Genomic DNA, 20,449 nt, shown 5'->3' with positions numbered 1-20,449 from the left:
CTCGCGGGCCAAGTGGGGAGCGGGCGGCGGGCGGGCAGGTGGCCCCGGGCCGCCGCACCCGCGCCTTGGCTCTGCCGCCCGGATCCGAGAGAACCGCTGCTCCCTCGTGGTGTGAGGGCGGTGATGTTTTTCCTCCCACCCACTTTCGAGTCCCCCCTCCCCCCTCGCACGCACTCTAGCTCTCGCCACAACCTGCGAATCCCAGACCTCGGAGGAGCGCCTCGGGGAGCTCGGAGCGGCTGCACGCGTGGACCACGGAGGAGGCCGGTGGCCAGGTCAGTGAGCGGTGCCAGGCGCCTGCTTTCCCTCTCTTCCTTTCCAGCCTTTGCACAGGTGGGCCGTCTTCCCCCAGGGCATCCCAGACTTCCCTGAACCTGCCACCCCGGCCGACTCCCTGCTCCAGCTGCCCGCGGCCCGCCCGGCTGGAGGTGAGGCCCAGGGCGCTGCACCAAGGTAGGTGGGTGGGTGGGTTGGTGGGGGGTGGTGTTGGCTCCCTCCAGATTCGAACTCGCTACTCCCGCTTGTCCTGCGTAGTTCCAGGCTCTGGAGCTGCGGGGAGGCCCCTTGGGTAGCCATCTAACAGGTTCTGCGGTCCCCTTAGTGATCGCCTGAGTCTTTTTTGCTTGCTAGCCCAAGTGCCCTGGACCAGTAGGTGCTTCTGACATACTCAAGTTAACGAAACAGAGCAGAAGGGGCTGGAGGCTCCTCTGTCCTCCTTGTGGACATCTGCCTCATTTTCTGGCCCGGACCACTGGGGTCAGAGTTGGAGCCGCTAAGCTCGGGGTGCAACGCGGTATTGCCAGAACTCAGGGCCTGGAAAGCCTGCCTTCTAGTTCCTGCCGGCCCTGCCACTAACTTTATGAGAATGGGCAGTTGAGTTCTCTGGGCTCCAGGATGCCCATTTTGAAGGTGGAGTTGTTGTGGGGAATCAAAAGGAAATGATAGATAGCACGGTGTTTTGCAAACCAAACTCCAGGCATTGTTTGCCCCTCAGAGCAGAGATGGAGGCATCTCAACTCAGACCAGAGACACCCTGGCCTGAAGCTGCCATTTTTCAGGGCCAGCCCACTGCCAGTGAATGGAGTTTTTCTTGTTGGGTGGTAGACTGGGGAGAGGATTTTAGCTGATGGACTCTGGCCTGCGACTCCAGTGTCTTCTTACTGTTTGTCCAAAAGAGAATTGTTACCCTGGGGGCTGTCCCACAGACAATAGTGAATGTAAGATTACAAGGGTATTGAAGCCTCTAGGAAGGATTAAAGGAACACTGTGGGGCATGAAGAGCTGGCTGAGCTGCCCATCCTTTAGCCCTCCTTTGGGAATGTCTCTGATTCTATTCTACCCAGGAGACCTCTTCTGAGAACGGACAGAGCCTTGACACTTGGCCGCCCAGATCCCTTGCAGTCACAGCCAGGCAAGGAGCCCTTGGTCCCCTCGCTCGTTGCAGATGAACTTGGGGAATGCTTGTTTCACGAAGGCACCTTAATGGGTACATTTCTTTAGGGTCTTACGTGTTTCTTAGACTCCTGTAAAGCCCACTCAGCCTCCCCAGCTCGGCAGCATTGGTCTCAGAATTTTTATTTTCTTTGTTGTTTTCTTGTTGGGGCCTGGCTTTCCCCCACATATGTCAATGGCTACATTTCTAAGTAACCTGTAAAAGAGCCAGTGCAAGTTCAATGGCACAACAGCCTGTGTGAAGCAGACAGAGAGTTAATGCCGAAATAACTCCAGTTAACTGGGTCAAAGTATAATTTGAAAAATTAAGGACAGTTTGGCTCTTTGCAAGTGTAAGAGTCGGCATGTTTGCTGAGCAATGCTCACTCGTGTTTATTGCCGCAGCCCCAACAAATGTCTTGAACCGTTCTCCTCCCCCAAAAAGAAAAAGTTAAAGGGATAAAGAGAAATTGAACAGAGACCTGGGGAGGGAACTCTTCTAGGTTTATAGCTCCATACAGAACATAAAGGCAGGACTTCAGGATCTTGTAAATCAAAAGTGATTATTTATAAAGAGATTCATTTTCTGATGTTCTTCATCCCAGCCAGGGAGGCCACACAGATGACAGGAACGCCAAAAGAGATTAATTGCTCTCTAGTCACCAACTTTTCTCTTTGCTCATACCATTAGTTGAGACCCAAGAAAAGCAAAAAACAAAACAAAACAAAAACCAAAACCTAAGAGCCGTTTTCTTGCCAGCTTGAGTTATGAGGCAATGCTACTGTTCACCAAATCACCCAACCATTGTACAAGAAAAACAATCCAGTTGGTTCTTGCATGGGGAGACCCAAAAACCACGGCTTCAAAAATCCCCCCTGAGAGCCATATGTGATTATGATAAATTGGATTTCAGTGGTTTAAAAAAAATCTTTCTCCTTTGAAGGCTTGGAGGATAAGGTTATTAAAGAAGGCTCGGGAAGAACCTCACTGGGGTGAGTTGCTGTGTTAAAGCTGTTCATGGAAATGATTTGCTTTGAGGGAACCTGGTAACTCAGAGGACAGAGCTGGACATTCTGAGTGATTGAAGGAGGGCCAGAAGCTCCCAGAAGGGATCTCGTCATTAGAACCCAGGTCTTTTGAAAGCTATGAACATGTCCCAGGAAAATTTAGTTGTCGTTTAAGGAACAGAAAGGAGGTAGAGAGGCAAACCAGTGCTGCCAATCCTGGCTGATAGCATAAATTATTCTCTGTGACCAGTTCTGCTTTTGTGACATACTGTTAATTTGAAACCATGGATTTTAAATTATCTGGCCAACTTCATAATATTTAAAGTAAGAGTGGTGGCATTCACATCATGGCCCAAAGACAATTCAGTTCTCCAGAATGATCATCTTGTATTCCATCCAGCTCTCTATACTCAATATTTAGGTTGGACCTGCTGAAAAGATTGTTGAACTCACTTCCCATCCAATGTTAATCCCAGACTGAAATATGGTGTTTCTTGAATTATTTAAATATTTTCAAATCCCCCATTGGAAGAGTTTTGCCAGCTCTAAAGTCGATGGAAATGACCTGTGGCTGGATATAATCTATAGCAAACCTTCTGTGTTCTAAGCCTCAGAAAGCTTTCCACTCCTGAGACTGGAAATACAGTTCTCCTATTTTTAAGAATGGTAGGTGCTTTGGGGGTGGTCTTCTGCATGGTGATGCAATGTGAACATATTCCCTACTTAAGTTTGCCCAATATTCCTTAAATGGTCCATTTAAAATTTCCATTTCACAGGGGACTTCATGTGAGAGGAATATGTCTGAACCATTCAGGTGCTTACATCACATCCATTTGCTAGTCACTTCTCTTTTCCAACATAAGTAGCCACACTGAAAATCCTTATAGATCTCATAAGAGACGCAGGCGAAACACTGAACAACGCTTGCCCCATCCTTGAAGGATTAAAAATAATGGTATTCTTGAAGCTAAGATCAGTTGACTTTCATTTCAGAAATTGTTTGGGTCACTGCCTATTATTTTTATCTTGTTTGCCAAAATGGCCGGTTTTAAAACCCCAGTTTCCCTTTTCTCCCAAAGAAACTCTCTTGAGAAATCAACTTTAATTCCCTTAGAAATGAGGATTTCAAAATATATTTTTTCTTTCCTATGACTTGCCTGTAAGGATTTAGCCTTAGTGTTGGATAGGAATGTATGTTTGTCCACTTAAATTTTCCCCCACAGTCTTTGCGAGGCAGGAGAGGCAAGTTCTCTTTCTTTGCAGGATAACAGTGCTTATTACACTTATGTAAATTCCCCCAGCCCTTCCCACCCCCCAGTAGGTTAGAAGCCTGAGATAAGAGGTCTCCATCAGTTCCAGTAGATCTGTTCTAAGTCTTTTTGTCTGCTTGCTTCCCACCAGCTTGAGTACACTGGGCCCTGAAAGTTTCAAGCTGCCTTTTGCACTGGCCGGAATGAGAAAAAAGTGGAAGATGGGAGGCATGGGAGGCATGAGATACATCTTCTCCTTGTTGCTGTTCTTTCTTTTCCTAGAAGGAAGCAGAACAGAGCAAGTAAAACATAAGTGTCTTGAGTTTTAAAAAAACAAGATACTTTCTTGTCATTTCTTTGAGAATATGCTTATAATCTGAAGAGATTGTGAGTTAGCCCAAATGTGGCCCTGCCACAGATCTAAGAAAGTGAATGTTACTGCTTTATGTGTGCGTTGATAAAAGAAGGAGAGCTTTGAATCAGGCCGATGAATTTGGGGCTGTTTTTCTGATTATCATATAGTTTTCATCTCATAGAACACATGACACATTAGTTATTTTCCATTTCCTGTTCTAAATTGTACAAATCTCATTCCATTTTATGTAATTCTAGAAATATCTGACAGATGAGCTGGATTTTTTCCCATATTTCAGACTCCTCTGGAAAGGTTTTCACTTTATGATAAAGAATAGCACAGAAAAGAAAAAGAAAAAAAAAAAGTAAAGCAGGCTCTGTCTTTTCCCTTCTGCCAAAAAACGAAGAAGGAAAAAACCTTCACACGAACTGGATTGAGATGAAAAATCCTTTGAGGAAATTGAGATTCCAGGGACCGTGAGCAAATTGGATGCCATTTGTTGAACGGAACATTCCTGCAAATCCAGGGAGTATTTCTAGAAAGTCAGCGATCCGTGTCATGGGCTGACACATTGGAGAAAGCTGAGTGGCAGGCAAAGGGGGGTAATTAACCCTCCTTGCAGCCACATTTGGGAGATTTATGAATAACCATTGACATCTCTGCTCTTGTTAGGAGCTGTCTGCCTGCCTTCGCCCACTGTGAGCCTCGCCTTCTTTGGGCCATTTGCAGCCACCTCCAAGGTGGACCCTGGCTCTGCATTTGAAGGAAAAGCCCTCTCTCTAGTTCCCCTTTTTGGCTGCATCAAAAGAAGCACAAAGTGGAACTGGTCCAAGACGGGGCATTCTCTGCTCCACTGAACTTATTCATGAGAAGGAACTGTGTAAATATGCCTGGTAGGAGCTGAAACAGCATCTGAAGCCCATCACTTCAACACGTATCTCCTTTATCAGCTTAAGTTAAATATATTGGACATGAGGCTCTCTGTTAGGGAGAACAGTGCTGAATCTGTTACCTGTCTTTCTGCTTCACTGTGGTTTTCATAGTAAAATGAGTCTCCTTCCTGAGAGAAATGGGGCTTTTGATTAGGCTTTTAAACATGAGTGATCCATGGTGATCTCTCATATGATCGAGACACAAAAACGGAAGTTTGAGCAGGACACAGTAGGAGCAAGAGAGCTTAAATCAGCCTCTTCTCTTGTAGTCTTCAACCGACCTTCTTCTCCTGCTTGAATACGTAATCCACCTCAGAACCCTCGGCTTCCAGAAGTTTGCCTTGGTTTCAGTGGATGTGAGAGAAAAGTCCAGTCCATTCTCAGCTAAGCTCACAAGCAGCTGGACTTGAAACTCCTTTGTTTCTTAGGGAGAAACTTCCCTTATGGCCTTGTGGCAGCATGGGGAAGCTTGCAACTCTTAGGAGACCATCTTCTCTGGGAAGCCTTCCATATTAATGAAGAATTGAGTAGTATTGTCCATAGAAATAGACAATTAGAGCTTAATTGACAAACCAAAAATAATGTGATTGAAAAATGATTGACAGACCCCAGACTATCACTCTCTAACATTTCCTACTGCCTGTGAGTCTGTCCCAAGCCCTTTGGATATTCAACTGGTGTCAAAATGATTAGGTAACAGATGGCCTAAGGGACCAGTTCTGGGCTAGTGTTTCCAGCTTATAGTCAGATAATGAGGCTTAGGTCATCGTCATTCCCTAAATGAGCCCTCAGCATCATTCTTTGGGGCCTGACCCAAGCTAACTGTCTCAAAGATATGTGCAAAGTTATCTCTACTAAAAGGAAACTCTACAAGTCTATGCCTTAGGTATGTTGCCTTGGCACACATACACACTCACACACACACATAGACACACTGCATGCACCGAGATGTATATTGTAGCTCTACAAGACATTAGAAGCAGTAGGAAATGGTTGCATAAGTGATCCTTGTAATGTACTCTCATGCTACCAAACACTCCTTATTGAAAGTGATAGCCCTGGAAAATGCATATATTAGCTTATTTTGAAATTTCCTAAATTATGAAATGAATACTACTCACTATACAAAATGATGTGAAAGTATCTGAACTTCATAAAGAACCTGTTTTTCTCAACTCCCATTCCCATACCTCAGGGATGACTGTTACTATTAATAATAGTTTTCTATTATTCTATTAATAATAGTTTTCTGTTTCTTCCATGCTGTTATCTCTCTGTGTTATCAAAACATACATATCTATAGGGATTTTTTTTAATGAAAACTGGATATTATATATATATAACTTGCTTCCTTATAACTTGCTTTATTCAGCAGTGTGTCCAGGACATCCTTCCATGTCAGAACATTTTGGTGTAACAGTACCATATTCATTCTAATGCCTACATAGTACCCAGCTATATGAGTGTGCTATGGTTTGTTTAGATAGTCCCTATTTGTAGATAGTTAGATTGTTTCCAGTTTTTGTTATTACTATAAGTAAGCCATTAATGAATCCCTGAAAGCACTTAAGCAAGTATTTGTGAATAATTGTCAAGTCAAAGTGTAGGTTCAGTTTTAATCTTGGCAAAAACTGTCAAATTGTCCTTCCAGAAAAAGTATCAGTTTATATTTCCACCGTATATGTATGCATGTCCATTTCTAATTCCTTCACTAAAAGTATTATTAATCACTCTATTCATGGGCCAGTTTGCTAGAGGAAATCATGTTTCAGTTGTGCTGTGAGATTTTCCTGTTAATGGAGTATACTTTCAATTACTTCTAATTCAATTGTATTTCTCCAGTGAATTGGCTCTTTTTCAGTTGGGTTGCTTGTCTTATTGATTTGCAAAAGCTTATTTATTAACATTTTGTTATTTCAAATGTTGTTATTAACCTTTTGTATTTCACATATTGTTTTCCCAGCCTGCCATTTCATTCAAACTTTGTATAAGCCATATTTTCCCATATAGAAGTTTTAAAATTTTGTGTAGTCAGATCTGTCATTTATTTCCTTTATGGCTTGTGGATTTCTTCTTATTCCTAGGAAGATCTTTCCTACTCCATGTGCTTATACTTTTATCTACTGCTTCCATAATTTGGGGTTTTACCCATAGTTCTCTCTTCTATGTGAAATTTATATTCATGCTTGGTGTGCAGTGGGGCTTCCCAGGTGGCTCAATGGTAAAGAACCCACCTGCCAATGAAGGAGAAAAAGGTTCGATCCCTGGGTCGGGAATATCCCCTGGAGAAGGGCATGGAAACCCCATTCCAGTATTCTTGCCTGGAAAATCCCATGGACAGAGGAGCCAGCCTGGCAGACTGCAGTCGATGGGGTCGCAAAGAGTCAGACACAACCGAGCATGCAGGCACACACATGGTGTGCAAGAGGGAACTAATTTTTTATCTCTGGGTAGTAGTTTCATGACTGTTATTTTTGTTCATTTTTATACTTCTATTTATTCCAAAGATTTCACAATTGGCAAATATTACTTTGACAACAGGAAAAAGTCCTTTGAAGTAAAAGGAAATCAGGATTCCCATATTGTGCTGTTGAGTTCTAGAGAAGAGTAGGTATGGGACTGGAAGAAGCAAAATGAGGGGAAAAAATAACAAAAAAACTTCAAGAAATGTGTAAGGATCATAGAGTTTCATGTCCGCTGCTTGCTGCCTGGTACTGTTTTACCCAAGGAAGCCAAGGTTTTTTCTCATTCATGGGCTGGTTTGAGTATAAGCATGTTGGTCAAGGCAGATGCTCTGTAGCCTGTTTGCTCTCCCATTTTAGGCATCAGGATGGAACGAAGGGCGATGCTATTATGGTCAAAGACACTCACTCAACTGGTGTAGAATCTGAGGAGGTCTGGAGGAAATGCTTTCATAGCAGAAAGCTATTTGCACAAGGAAAAGTGGAAGTGGGTGCTGCCACTTGCTAGTAGCTAATTAGCCAGAGTTACCTTGCTCTCACAGGAGGGAAAACCAGCTCAGGAACCCAGGAACTATGGACAGTGCCATCACAGTGGATGAATGAGCCATTTATGGCTTATATGAAAGTTTGTTACTGTCCAAAAGCAGCGAGGTTGGAGATCTTCAGCTGGGAAAATATCTTTCTGTAACTCCATTATGCTCAATTGTTAAAGTTGTAGTCAAAAGAGGCCAGGAAGTTCTTTTGAAGTTCAAAGAAGCGTAACATTCAGTGTATAATATTCATGCAAATATAGGACAAAATGAGCTGAAGAGTTTGCCTCTTTTGGCACATCTGACTTAGGTTATGAACTATTGATCAAAGTGAGGTGGAAGAATTGAGTTGTTAAGAATATTTAATTAGATACTTCAAATGAACCAGCCTGTGCCAAGGCTGGCAAAAGTCCTTGGGAGAGAAATGGTTGGTTCATTTCATGGCTTCTGTGCCTGCTTTATAAGGTGGGTTAGCTGGATCTTCCAAGGGACTAGATTCTCACTCATTTTTCTGCTTTGGAGAAAAGCTTCTAACATTTGTATCTGGCTGAAAATGGGCCTCTGAACTTCCCAGGAAGGATGAGTCCCCAAAAGATTGAAGACAAGGAAGAAGATAGTGAAATTTTGAGACACAGGAAGCATAGTCTTATGGAGCCTACCCAGAGCCTCTTTATTGTGAAAGTCAACCAGAAGGGCTTGAGTACTCCACCTCCAGGTTATCACTTGGACATTTGAGCTGATTATTTGACAAGGCAAAGAAATGAGCAGAAGAATAGACCTAGTCACATCTTAGAAGTTCAGATAGGTAGAAGTAGAGTAAATGAGAATGCTTTAAAATTAGCTTAATGCCTTTCAAGGTATATTAATTATTTTTTATGTTGGGAGGGACCAGTGGTGTTGGCTATAGAAACTCTGGAGTCCGCTTTGATCCAAACCCCAGATCCACGGCTTTCTTACTTACTTTGGGAATATTGCTTAATCTCTCCAGCTTTAGTGCTCTTATCAGTACAGTAGGGGAAGTAATAGTGTATTGATCGTAAACATGGTCATCTAAAGACTTGATGATATCGTGCACACAGAGGGCTTTGTGACAGTGGCTGGCACATGGTTTTTAATGAGTGGTAGCTTCCCTGGTGGCTCAGACAGTAAAGAATCTGCCTCTAGGGCAGGAGACCCGGGTTTGATCCTCGGGTAAGGAAGATTCCTTGGAGAAGGGAATGTCAACCCACTGCAGTATTCTTGCTTGGAGAATTCCATGGACAGGGGAACCTGGCAGGCTACAGTCCATGGGGTTGCAGGGTCGGACACGACTGAGTGACTAACATATGCACACAGAGCAATTAGAGTAACTCTCTTACAGGCCAAATGATATTATCACCTTAATTTTCAGATGTGAAACTTGAAACTGAGTGGGGTCAAGTGACTTTGTACAAAGCTGGACAGCAAATCCAGGGCAGCACCAGAATGAAAACCCCGGTCTCCAGATCCGCTGTTCTGTTCACAACACCAGTTTGTGTCTAGCAGTTCTTTGAGGAAGCCAGTGCCTTCTCTTGAATAGAAGCCCAGTGCTTTGCACATGTGGAGAAGGAAAGAGCAACCTACTCCTGTATTCTTCCCTGGTGAATCCCATGGACAGAGGATCCTGACGGAATACAGTCCATGGGGTCCCAAAGAGTTGGACACAACTGAAGTGACTTAGCATGGCATGCACAGCTTTGCACATGGCAGCCACTCAACATGTGAGATGATCTGAGTAAATGAATAAAGAACTTTGTACTCAGAATTCCAAAGACAGGCAGTATACTCTTTGGGAGTTAAAAGATAGAGTCTAGGACTAAAGTTATTCTGGAACCTAAATAAGCTAAGCCAGAGGAAATTTGTGAGGAAGGTTAAAAATATGTGCCTTTATGTCTATGATTCTTAGATTTCCCTGACTTATCAGGAGGATTGGAATGCCTTCATAGTCTAATGGAGAGTGAACTGTGCTCTAAGTCAGGAGACCTGGCTTCTGGTCAGTTCTATTGCTCACTGTGTGGTGTTGGTTGGGTTATTCATGCTCTCTCTGAACTAAAGATTCTCTACTCTCTGAGAGGAATTCTTCCCTTCTGGACAGCAAACTAAAGGATAGGAGACTAAGGGGTTGTGCAGGGGGGAGGGCAAGGGAAACCAGATAAATGAAGGTGAAAGTGTTAGTCACTCAGTCATGTCCAACTCTTTGCTACCCCATAGACTGTAGTCTACCAGGCTCTTCTGTCCATGGGATTCTCCAGGCAAGAATACTGGAGTGGGTTGCCATTTCCACCTCCAGGGGATCTTCTGACCCAGGGATTGAACCTGTCTCCTGAACTGCAGGCACATTCGTTAGTGTCTGAGCCATCAGGGAAACCAAGGCTCTGTCTTTAGATATTTGGACCACACCTGGACTTTTATCGTTGTCACAAGGTCTTTGCAAAAAGTGTTTTACTCATTTAAGATTTATAGCCTGCTACTTCTAAAAAGATTAGATATAGGTTCTATATGAAAGAATGGGATTCCCTGGTAGATCAGCTGGTAAGGAACCCACCTGCAATGCAGGAGACCCTGGTTTGATTCCTGGGTCAGGAAGATCCCCTGGGGAAATGATAGGCTACAAACTCCAGTATTCTTGGGCTTCCCTGTTGACTCAGATGGGAAAGAATCCACCTGCAGTGTGAGAGACCTGGATTCAATCCCTGGGTTGGGAAGATCCCCTGGAGGAGGGCATGGGAACCTACTCCAATATTCTTGCCTGGAGAATCCCCATGGACAAAGGCACCTGGCAGGCAACAGTCCATGGGGTCACAAAGAGTCGGACACCGCTGAGTGACTAAGCCCAGCACATCACAGCATATAGGAAAGAATAGTTGCAAGATAACTTTTTAAAAGCTGAAACAAAAAATGGAGGCCATCTGACCAAAGTAGAATGGGCAGATATTTTTAACGCCTGATTTGGTATCATGGGGCTTCCCAGGTGGCTCAGTGGTAAAGAATCCACCTGTCAATGCAGGCTGTGCAAGAGATGTAGGTTCCATCCCTGGGTCAGGAAGATGCCTTAGAGAAGGAAATGGCAATCCACTCCAGTGTTCTTGCCTGGAAAATTCCATGGACAGAGGGTCCTGGTGGGCTACAGTTCATCTTGTCTCAGAGAGTCAGATACAATTGAGTGACTGAGCATGCACAAAGGTGGGTACATCACAGTATTCACATTTCTAAGTTGATGTATGCTTCCTGAAAAGAAAAAAGAAAAGCTTTCCATTGGTTGGCAAGAGAAATGGACAATTTCATCTACCTCCTATTTAGTCAAATGGTATTAATGATGGGATGTTTGCATAAAGTACATTTTGGGTGGTACAAAGACACCAATTGTAATCTTGGTTTCATAGAAGAATCATATTTGGCATTTCTCTATTAACCCTCTGTAAAGGAATAGGGCAAACATTAAATCATATCTCAATATAAGTTTTTTTATAAGTGCTAAGTTAATGTAGTCCAGATAGTTTAACTTTGAATGATATAAGCTAATTGAAGGCTAGAACATGGAAATTTTATACATATGGTTGTTTAATATGTCTTGTAGACTGCATTGTCAATTATCAGATGCCCTAAGCAAAGTTTGCATCAAAGTAATTTTTTTCTATTTAAAAATAGATGTCATTTATCAACATTCAGAAGAAAATAAAAGTATTAGAGAAACAAAAGTCATTGGTAATCTCAACATTTATGTTAATCATAGTTAATTGGTATATAGACTTAGAGTCTTTTTTTCTATGCAACTACACACACACACACACACACACACACATGTGGGCCTCCATGGTGGCTCAGATGGTAAAGAATCTGCCTGCAATGCCAGAGACCCAGGTTCGATCCCTGGGTTGGGAAGATCCCCTGGAAAAAGAAATAGCAACCCACTCCAGTATTCTTGCCTGGGAAATCGCATGGATAGAGGAGCCTGGCGGGCTACAGTCTATGGGGGTCACAAAAGAGTGGACGTGACTTAGCAGCTAAATGACAACAACAACACATATATATTATTTTATAAAAATGAAGCACTCAGGCAGGGTATGTGCCCAGTAGTGGGATTACTGGGTCATATGGTAGTTTATGCCTAATGTTTTGAGAAGAATCTCTATACTGTTCTCCATAGTGGCTGTGCCAGTTTACATTACCACTAACAGTACAGGAGGGCTCCCTTTCCTCCACATCCTCTGCAGCATTTATTGTTTATAGATTTTTTTTTATGATGGCCATTCTGATTGGAGTGAGATGATACATCACTGTAGTTTTGATTTGCATTTCTCTAATAATGAGCAGTGTTAAGCATTTTTCCATGTGTTTATTGGCTATCTGGGTGTCTTCTTTGGTGAAGTATGTGTTTAAGTCTTCTGCCCACTTTTTGATTGGGTTGTTTGTTTTTCTGATATTGAGCTACATGAGCCATAATTCAAAAAGACACATGTACCCCAGTGTTCATTGCAGCACTATTTACAATGGCCAGGACATGGAATCAACCTAGATGTACATTGACAGATGTACATTCCTAGATGAATGGATAAAGAAGTTGTGGTACATATGTACAATGGAATATTACTCAGACATAAAAAGGAGCAAGCTTGATTCAGTTCTAGTGAGGTGGATGAACCTAGAGCCTGTTACACAGAGTGAAGTAAGTCAGAAATAGAAAAAGAAATATCACATATTAATGCATATGTATAAAATCTACTATATAGTACTGATTATCCTATTTGCAGGGCAGGAATAGAGACGCAGACTTACAGAACATACTTGTGGACACAGCAGGGGAAGGAGAGGGTTGAATGCATTGATAAAATACTGTTGAAATATATATATTACCATATATAAAATAAGCTAGCTAGTTGGAAGTTGCTGTGTAACATGTGGAGCTCAACCCAGTGCTCTGTGACAACTTAGAGGGTTGTGAGGGAGGCTCAAGAGGAGGGGATGTATGTATATTTATGGGTGATTCACATTGGCAAATGGCAAAAATCAACACAGCATTGTAAAGCAATTATCCTCCTATTAAAATTTTTTTTAAATGAAGAACTGATTTATCATGGATTCTCTAAAGTGCACCTGCAGTGGGGATTTAGCTTATGTTGTCTGAAGTGAAAACTGGATATGTGAGATACCACTTGTAGGGCACACAAAGTTGATTCTGTTGTGAAAAGTTCAAGAGCACAACTTAAATTCTTGACCAAATAGTAAACCTCCTTTAGCAGAGATTTGTGCAGCTGAGGTGCTGATAGAAAGAACAGTTTGTTTTTCTCAGACAAGAGCTTTGAGTTTTTTGCCCAAAGTCCTATGCCAGATGACAAGTAAGAGATGATTTTAGCCAGAAAAATTATTCAGATCAGGTTTCACCAGTTGAGCAGCCTTTCTGTAAAAGTATCTCCCATGGCCTTGAGAATACCATCAAGTCTCAGTTATCCATGTTAATGGGAGATAGAAGGGCACAATGAATTGAAATTTCATGGAAAATCTTCATTTCTCAACTTATCCAATGATGTCGCCTTGCTCAACTCTCAAACCTCTTCAAAATATGGACCTTTTCTTCTCATTGAGTTTGCCCACCTGCTAGTAGAGAAGCTAGTAGAAAAGGCAGGTAGTGGGAAGCCCAGGCTGTGCATAGGCCACTCAACATATATTGAGTTAATTTTGGACAAATGATCCAACAAGTAGGAATAAGATAATTAACTACCAGATAAAGAGAAATAAGCTATATACTCAAAAGTGAAGGACTTGGGTTTTTCTTGGCTTTCCACTTTCACTGGCTTCAATAACCTGAAAATGAAGTCTTAAAGCCCTGAGGAATTCTGAGTGAGACTTCAGTTCTAGAAACCCAATTTCCAGAGAAATAGGACATTCTTTTTTCTGTAGTGACTGCTACATCATGCCCTTCATCCTGCTTCAAGTTAGATAGATGTCAGAAGAGAAGTGCTTAGGCTTTTAATTTTTTCCTTGACTATTATAGTAGCCTTTAAAAAAATACTCAAAAAGGAATTTGTTTACTTGATTTGTCCTCTCATATAATGAACAGCAAAGATTCATCTCTCCCTTTCCACTGACTGTATGTGTTATAGTAAAATAAATATTATTGTAGTACTTAACATGATGATGTGTCTACAGTAATAGCTCTTATAGAAAACTGTTCATGAGAATGTTTTCTTGCGTTTAGACTGGTGATGAAGTTATTGAACTTTTGACCTGGTGCCGGGTGCTAGACAGTAATGGTTGGGGAAAACATTGGTGGCATAGAAGCACATCTTTGTTGTTTACTTTTTGTCATCGTTTCTGTTAACAGGGGCCCTTAAAGTAGCAGGGATTACCATTTTTAATTAGGGCCACATGAACCCATTTGAAAAATAGCTATGATGATACAGGTTGAGGTCCATCTCAAATGTTCATTGAAATTCCCTTGGGACCAAGTTCTACTCAACAGAAATCATGAGTCAATGGGAAGTCATGGAGTCTCTAGACTTCCCAGGTGGCTCAGTGGTAAAGAATCTGCCAGTACAGGAACCACAGGAGACAAGGATTCAATCCCTGGGTTGGGAAGATTCCTTGGAGATGGAATATGGCAACCCACTGCAGTATTCTTGCCTGGGATATCTCATGGACAAAGGAACTCGGCAGGCTACAGTCCATGGAGTCACAAAGAGTTGGACATGACTGAGAGACTGAGCACTTGAAGTCTCCAGATGGTATCACTCAGGTACTGGCAAGTGATAAGTTTACTTTGCTTGCCTGCATCTCCCTCAAGTTGGTGAGGTTTCACTGTTGCAATAAAATGAACTCACTTGTGCTTCTTGTCCAAGATGATATACTGGAACTTGAGGTGTGGTCAATGTTGCTGTGTCACTCATGAAAGTTTTTTTAAAGTTTAGACTTACAAGAATGTGCTGAAATGAACTTTGTCATAGTTTCTGAAAATTAAGCATTGTTTCATCTACTCAAGGAAAAATCAGCTGTAATTTGGCTAAGCGCCCAATCTTGGACAACCATGGTAAAACATGTCTTAAAGATTATAGTTTTTTTTAAGAAAGATTATGGTGTTTACTTTTGCTATGTAGTTGAAATCAGTGTCAGTAATTGCAGAAGTGTTGTTTTATAGCACGAGTGATATTACTGTTTAGCTCCTTTTCTCTGCCTTCAGTTCCTGAATTTGCTCCTTCCAGGAATTTGTGGATTTCTCTTTGGAGCATAATGAACCAAATCCCATGTTGCTGAGGTAATAGGACCAGAGTACTTGATGAAGACCACTATGTTTACATTTATGGTCAGGTTTTGATGCATAGTTAGTTTTTGAGTAAGATGTTTTCATCCTCAAGATGCATAGTTTGTAAGACACTTGTATGGCGCTAGTGGTAAAGAACCTACCTGCCTGCCAATGCAGGAGACATAAGAGACATAGGTTCAATCCCTGGGTCAGGGAGATCCCCTGGAGGAGAGCATGGCAACCCACTCCAGTATTCTTGCCTGGAGAATCCCATGGACAGTGGAGCCTGGCGGGATACAGTCCACGGGGTCGCACAGAGTCGGACGTGACTGAAGCAACTTAGAACCTGACCTAGTATTGTAATGTGAGGTAGATGCCATGTATTGTGAGAAAAATACTGATGGGTATAAAGAGAATGAAAAAGAACTTTTAGCTGGGTTACTCTTCTCTTCCCAACTCTATTTCATAGCTCTTGGAAGCATAGGCACTATTTCATACTCTATAATTTGTCCTTGAGATAAATACCAAAAAATGCAAATGAAGTCTTCCAGTTGTTTCATTTCCTATAGTCATTTGAGTATGACTTGGCTTCGCTACAGACAACACCTGATTCTTTAAAAGGTGAGCAAAGCTGTGTTTCCAGGTAGGGTGGGAAGGGTGGTTTGAGAAAAAGTTAGGCAAGAATGTGTGGAAGCCCTTTATTTTTTAAGTTCTAAAAGTGGGTGACATACACTTTACACTCATGTAGCAGGACAGGCAACGTGCTACAGTGGTTTCAGTCCTTGGTTCTGAGGCCAGCCTTCTTAGATTTGAATCCCAGCTCCATACTTTGACTACTCATGTCAACTTAGGCAAGTTACCAAACCTCCCTGTGCCTCAGATTCCTCCTCTCTAAAATGGGGCTCATAATGGGATCTAGCTTGTAGGGTTGTGGTAAGAATTTATTGAATTCATGGGTGTAAAACCCTTAGCTTATAAGACATGTTCAACAAATTTTGTTGTTATTTTTCTTAATGCTGTTATCATCATGCTCATCTGGATCAGTGTTCTTCAGGACCTGGTTTCTTGGCCTCTTTTTACCTTTATCTTCTACCTCCTTAGCTTTGAGCCACATTTGGAGCAGCCAAATTCAAATCAATCAGTTTCACACATTGTCTAACAATACTCTGTCTAGAGGCTGAATTTGGGGCAAACAGAATCTGTTGGCTGAAACAAGTTATTTGGATCATCTGTGGTTGTCATGAATAGTGGTGAGCTCAGATATATTGAAAGGATCCATTTAAGAGTTTCTGTGAAGAAATCTATCTTAAAGATTTTTAGAAAGGTGATAGCAACTTGCTTAACAGCTGTAGATAAAGAATACCCTCCTTGTGGCATTGGTGCATACCGTTCCTTTGGAAATTGACTTGCCTGTAAGTTAGAATCTTAGCAATTTGGAAATGAGTTAAAAATATGTAAATGCACATGAATCCCACATTTTGATAGCTTGCCTTATTTTGGTGCTTGCTTAGTCTTTCAGGGGTGGGTCCTTATCATTTATTATCCCATCTCTTTATCATCCAGAAAGGAATAAATCACCCAATCATGCAGATTACATTGCTAATAATGAAAGTTCATCCAGTTTCATATTTTAAGTAGGTAGATCTCATGTCAGCCTCTGAGTGAGCTGATTATTTCTGGCAAAATAATCCCGAATCAAATACGTAATACACAGGTTCCATCTTACTTTGCAATGTGAATTTAAATGAACAAAGTAATTTCCAGCTTACCTCCATCCAAGTATTAGCAATTGAAGAACCATACGAGGAAGGCAATTTATGCCAGCCTAATAATACAACCTAAATAGCCTCCTTCATGAATTTGCTTCAAAGCGTATACTCAGATTTTTCTGAAATGTCTAGGGAAGTTGTTTATATGAAATGCAAATAACTTAGGTGTTTTAAAGATTATGAATTTATCAAATTTATTTTAGAGAAACATTCTCTTCTCACCAGTATGTGGAAGTTTGCAAAAGGTGCTTCATTTATGTTTATTTTGGGAAATTCATGATTTGTCTCTCTTCAATTAAACATGCAGGGATTGTTAAAAATATTTCCTACTTCATTCTATAACACTGTAGAGCAGAGGTCAAATTTGTGTATTTACCAATAAAATTGTATTCCTGAGACTTGGGTGAAAAGTATACAACTTTTGCCTACAAAGTAATTTTTATTTTTCTGAGTTCTTTTAATCAATAAATGGTCTTGAGCACTTACATTTAGTCCAGAATGAATGTAGCTTAATATAATAATATTAACAATAATAATGGTAATATCATAAAAGGAATAATTAAAAGTTACTGATAAAAAAATATATATTGTTTCCATTTTCCCTCACCAAATTTGTGAAGTTTTAAGCAATTAAAATATCCAGTGTTGGACATTGTCACACACTGCAATTGGAAAGTAAATTAGTGCAGCTTTTCTGGAAAGCAGCTTGACAATATAGATTGGAAATTTAAAAGCGTTCATTACCTTTGACTCAATAAATCTACCTCTAAGAATTTATATTTAGACAATAACCAGTATTACATACATTAGTGTATATGCAAGGATATTTTTTTTTGTTTATTTTTTGGCCACACCTAGAGGCATATGGGATCTTAGTTCCTCGACCATGAATCTTCTACTGCCTCCTGCAGTAGAAGCACAGAGTCTTAACTACTGGACAGCCAGAGAAGCCCCTATATACAAGGATATTTATCAAGGAATGTTTTTAAAACAAAGAAAAGGATACAATTTGAACCCTCAAATAAGGGATTGGTTAAGAAATAATGTTTCATGGCCCAGGATGTGATCTATCCTGGAGAAGGTTCCGTGAGCACTTGAGAAAAATGTGAAATTCATTGTTTTGGGGTGAAATGTCCTATAGATATCATTTAAGTTTAACTGGTCTATTGTATCATTTAAAGTTTGTGTTTCTTTGTTAATTTTCTGTTTAGTTGATCGATCCATAGGTGTGAGTGGGGTATTAAAGTCTCCCACTATTATTGTGTTATTGTTAATTTCCCCTTTCATACTTGTTAGCATTTGTCTTCCATACTGTGGTGCTCCTATGTTGGGTGTCTATATATTTATAATTGTAATATCTTCATCTTGGATTGATCCTTTGATCATGATGTAGTGTCCTTCTTTGTCTCTTTTCACAGCCTTTGTTTTAAAGTCTATTTCATCTGATATGAGTATAGCTACTCCTGCTTTTTTTGGTCTCTATTTGCGTGGAATATCTTTTTCCAGCCCTTCACTTTCAGTCTGTATGTGTCCCTTGTTTTGAGCTGGGTCTCTTGTTGTAGACAACATATATAGGGGTCTTGTTTTTGTATCCATTCAGCCAGTCTTTGCCTTTTGGTTGGTCCAGAAGGCTTCACAGCTGAATTCTACCAAAAATTTAGAGCAGAGCTAACTCTTCCAGAAAATTGCAGAGGAAGGTAAACTTCCAAACTCATGCTATGAGGCCACCATCACCCTAATACCAAACCCTGACAAAGATGCCACAAAAAAAGAAGACTACAGGCCAATATCATTGATGAACATAGATGCAAAAATCCTTAACAAAATTCTAGCAATCAGAATCTAACAACACATTAAAAAGATCACACACAACGACCAAGTGGGCTTTATCCCAGGGATGCAAAGTTTCTTCAATATCTGCAAATAAATCAATGTAATTCACCACATTAACAAATTGAAAAATAAAAGCCATATGATTATCTCAATAGATGCAGAGAAAGGCTTTGACAAAATTCAACATCCATTTATGATAAAAACTCTCCAGAAAGCAGGAATAGAATGAACATACCTCAACATAATAAAAGCTATATATGACAAACCCACAACAAACATTATCCTCAATGGTGAAAAATTTGAAAGCATTTCCCCTAAAGTCAAGAACAAGACAAGACTGCCCACTCTTACCATTACTATTCAACATAGTTCTGGAAGTTTTGGCCACAGCAATCAGAGCAGAAAAGAAATAAAAGGAATCCAAATTGGAAAAGAAAAAGTAAAACTCTCACTGTTTGCAGATGACATGATCCTTTACATAGAAAACCCTAAAGATTCCACCAGAAAATTACTAGAGCTAATCAATGAATATAGTAAAGTGGCAGGATATAAAATCAACACACAGAAATCCCTTGCATTCCTATACACTAATAATGAGAAAGTAGGAAAAGAAATTAAGGAAACAATTCCATTCACCATTGCAAGGAAAAGAATAAAATACTTAGGAATACATCTACCTAACGAAACTAAAGACCTATACATAGAAAATTATAAAACACTGGTGAAAGAAATCAAAGAGGATACTAATAGATGGAGAAATATACCATGTTCATGAATTAGAAGAATCAATATAGTCAAAATGAGTATACTACCCAAAGCAATCTACAGATTCAATGCAATCCCTATCAAGCTATCAACGGCATTTTTCACAGAGGTAGAACAAATAATTCCGCAATTTGTATGGAAATACAAAAAACCTGGAATAGCCAAAAGAATCTTGAGAAAGAAAAATGGAACTGGAGGAATCAACGTGCCTGACTTCAGGCTCTACTACAAAGCCACAGTCATCAAGACAGTATAGGACTGGCACAAAGACAGAAATATAGATCAATGGAACAAAATAGAAAGCCCAGAGCTAAATCCACACACCTATGGACACCTTATCTTCGACAAAGGAGGCGAGAATATACAATGGATTAAAGACAATCTCTTTAACAAGTGGTGCTGGGGAAACTGTTCAACCACTTGTAAAAGAATGAAACTAGAACACTTTCTAACACCATATACAAAAATAAACTCAAAATGGATTAAAGATCTAAGCGTAAGACCAGAAACTATAAAACTCCTAGCGGAGAACATAGGCAAAACACTCTCCAATATAAATCACAGCAGGATCCTCTATGATCCACCTCCCAGAATACTGGAAATAAAAGCAAAAATAAACAAATGGGACCTAATTAAAATTAAAAGCTTCTGCACAACAAAGGAAACTATAAGCAAGATGAAAAGACAGCCTGTGGAATGGGAGAAAATAATAACAAATGAAGCAACTGACAAGGAACTAATCTCAAAATATACGAGCAACTCCTGCAGGTCAATTCCAGAAAAAGAAATGACCCAATCAAAAAATGGGCCAAAGAACTAAATAGACATTTCTCCAAAGAAGACATACAGATGGCTAACA

General features: G+C 40.6%; 1 protein-coding gene across 2 annotated transcripts in view; it reads left to right on the top strand.

The window, feature by feature from the left end:
* The first annotated feature begins 237 nt into the window (after window positions 1-237).
* The window catches only part of CHRDL1 (chordin like 1), a 448,603-nt gene continuing 428,391 nt past the window's right edge, over window positions 238-20,449 (top strand). The window contains exons 1-2 of one of the 2 annotated variants that reach the window (XM_052662912.1): window positions 238-275; window positions 3,841-4,000. In XM_052662912.1, the coding sequence (XP_052518872.1) occupies window positions 3,893-4,000 (108 nt within the window). In that variant the 5' untranslated portion in view covers window positions 238-275; window positions 3,841-3,892. The remainder of the gene's footprint in view (window positions 276-3,840; window positions 4,001-20,449) is intronic. The other variant, XM_052662911.1, reaches the window with a different exon arrangement.

The sequence above is a fragment of the Budorcas taxicolor genome, chromosome X, assembly GCF_023091745.1.
Source record: "Budorcas taxicolor isolate Tak-1 chromosome X, Takin1.1, whole genome shotgun sequence".
NCBI classification, from domain to species: Eukaryota; Metazoa; Chordata; class Mammalia; order Artiodactyla; family Bovidae; genus Budorcas; species Budorcas taxicolor.
Note: the sequence above shows the minus strand (reverse complement) of the source record. Positions and strands in the feature narration are given on the sequence as shown.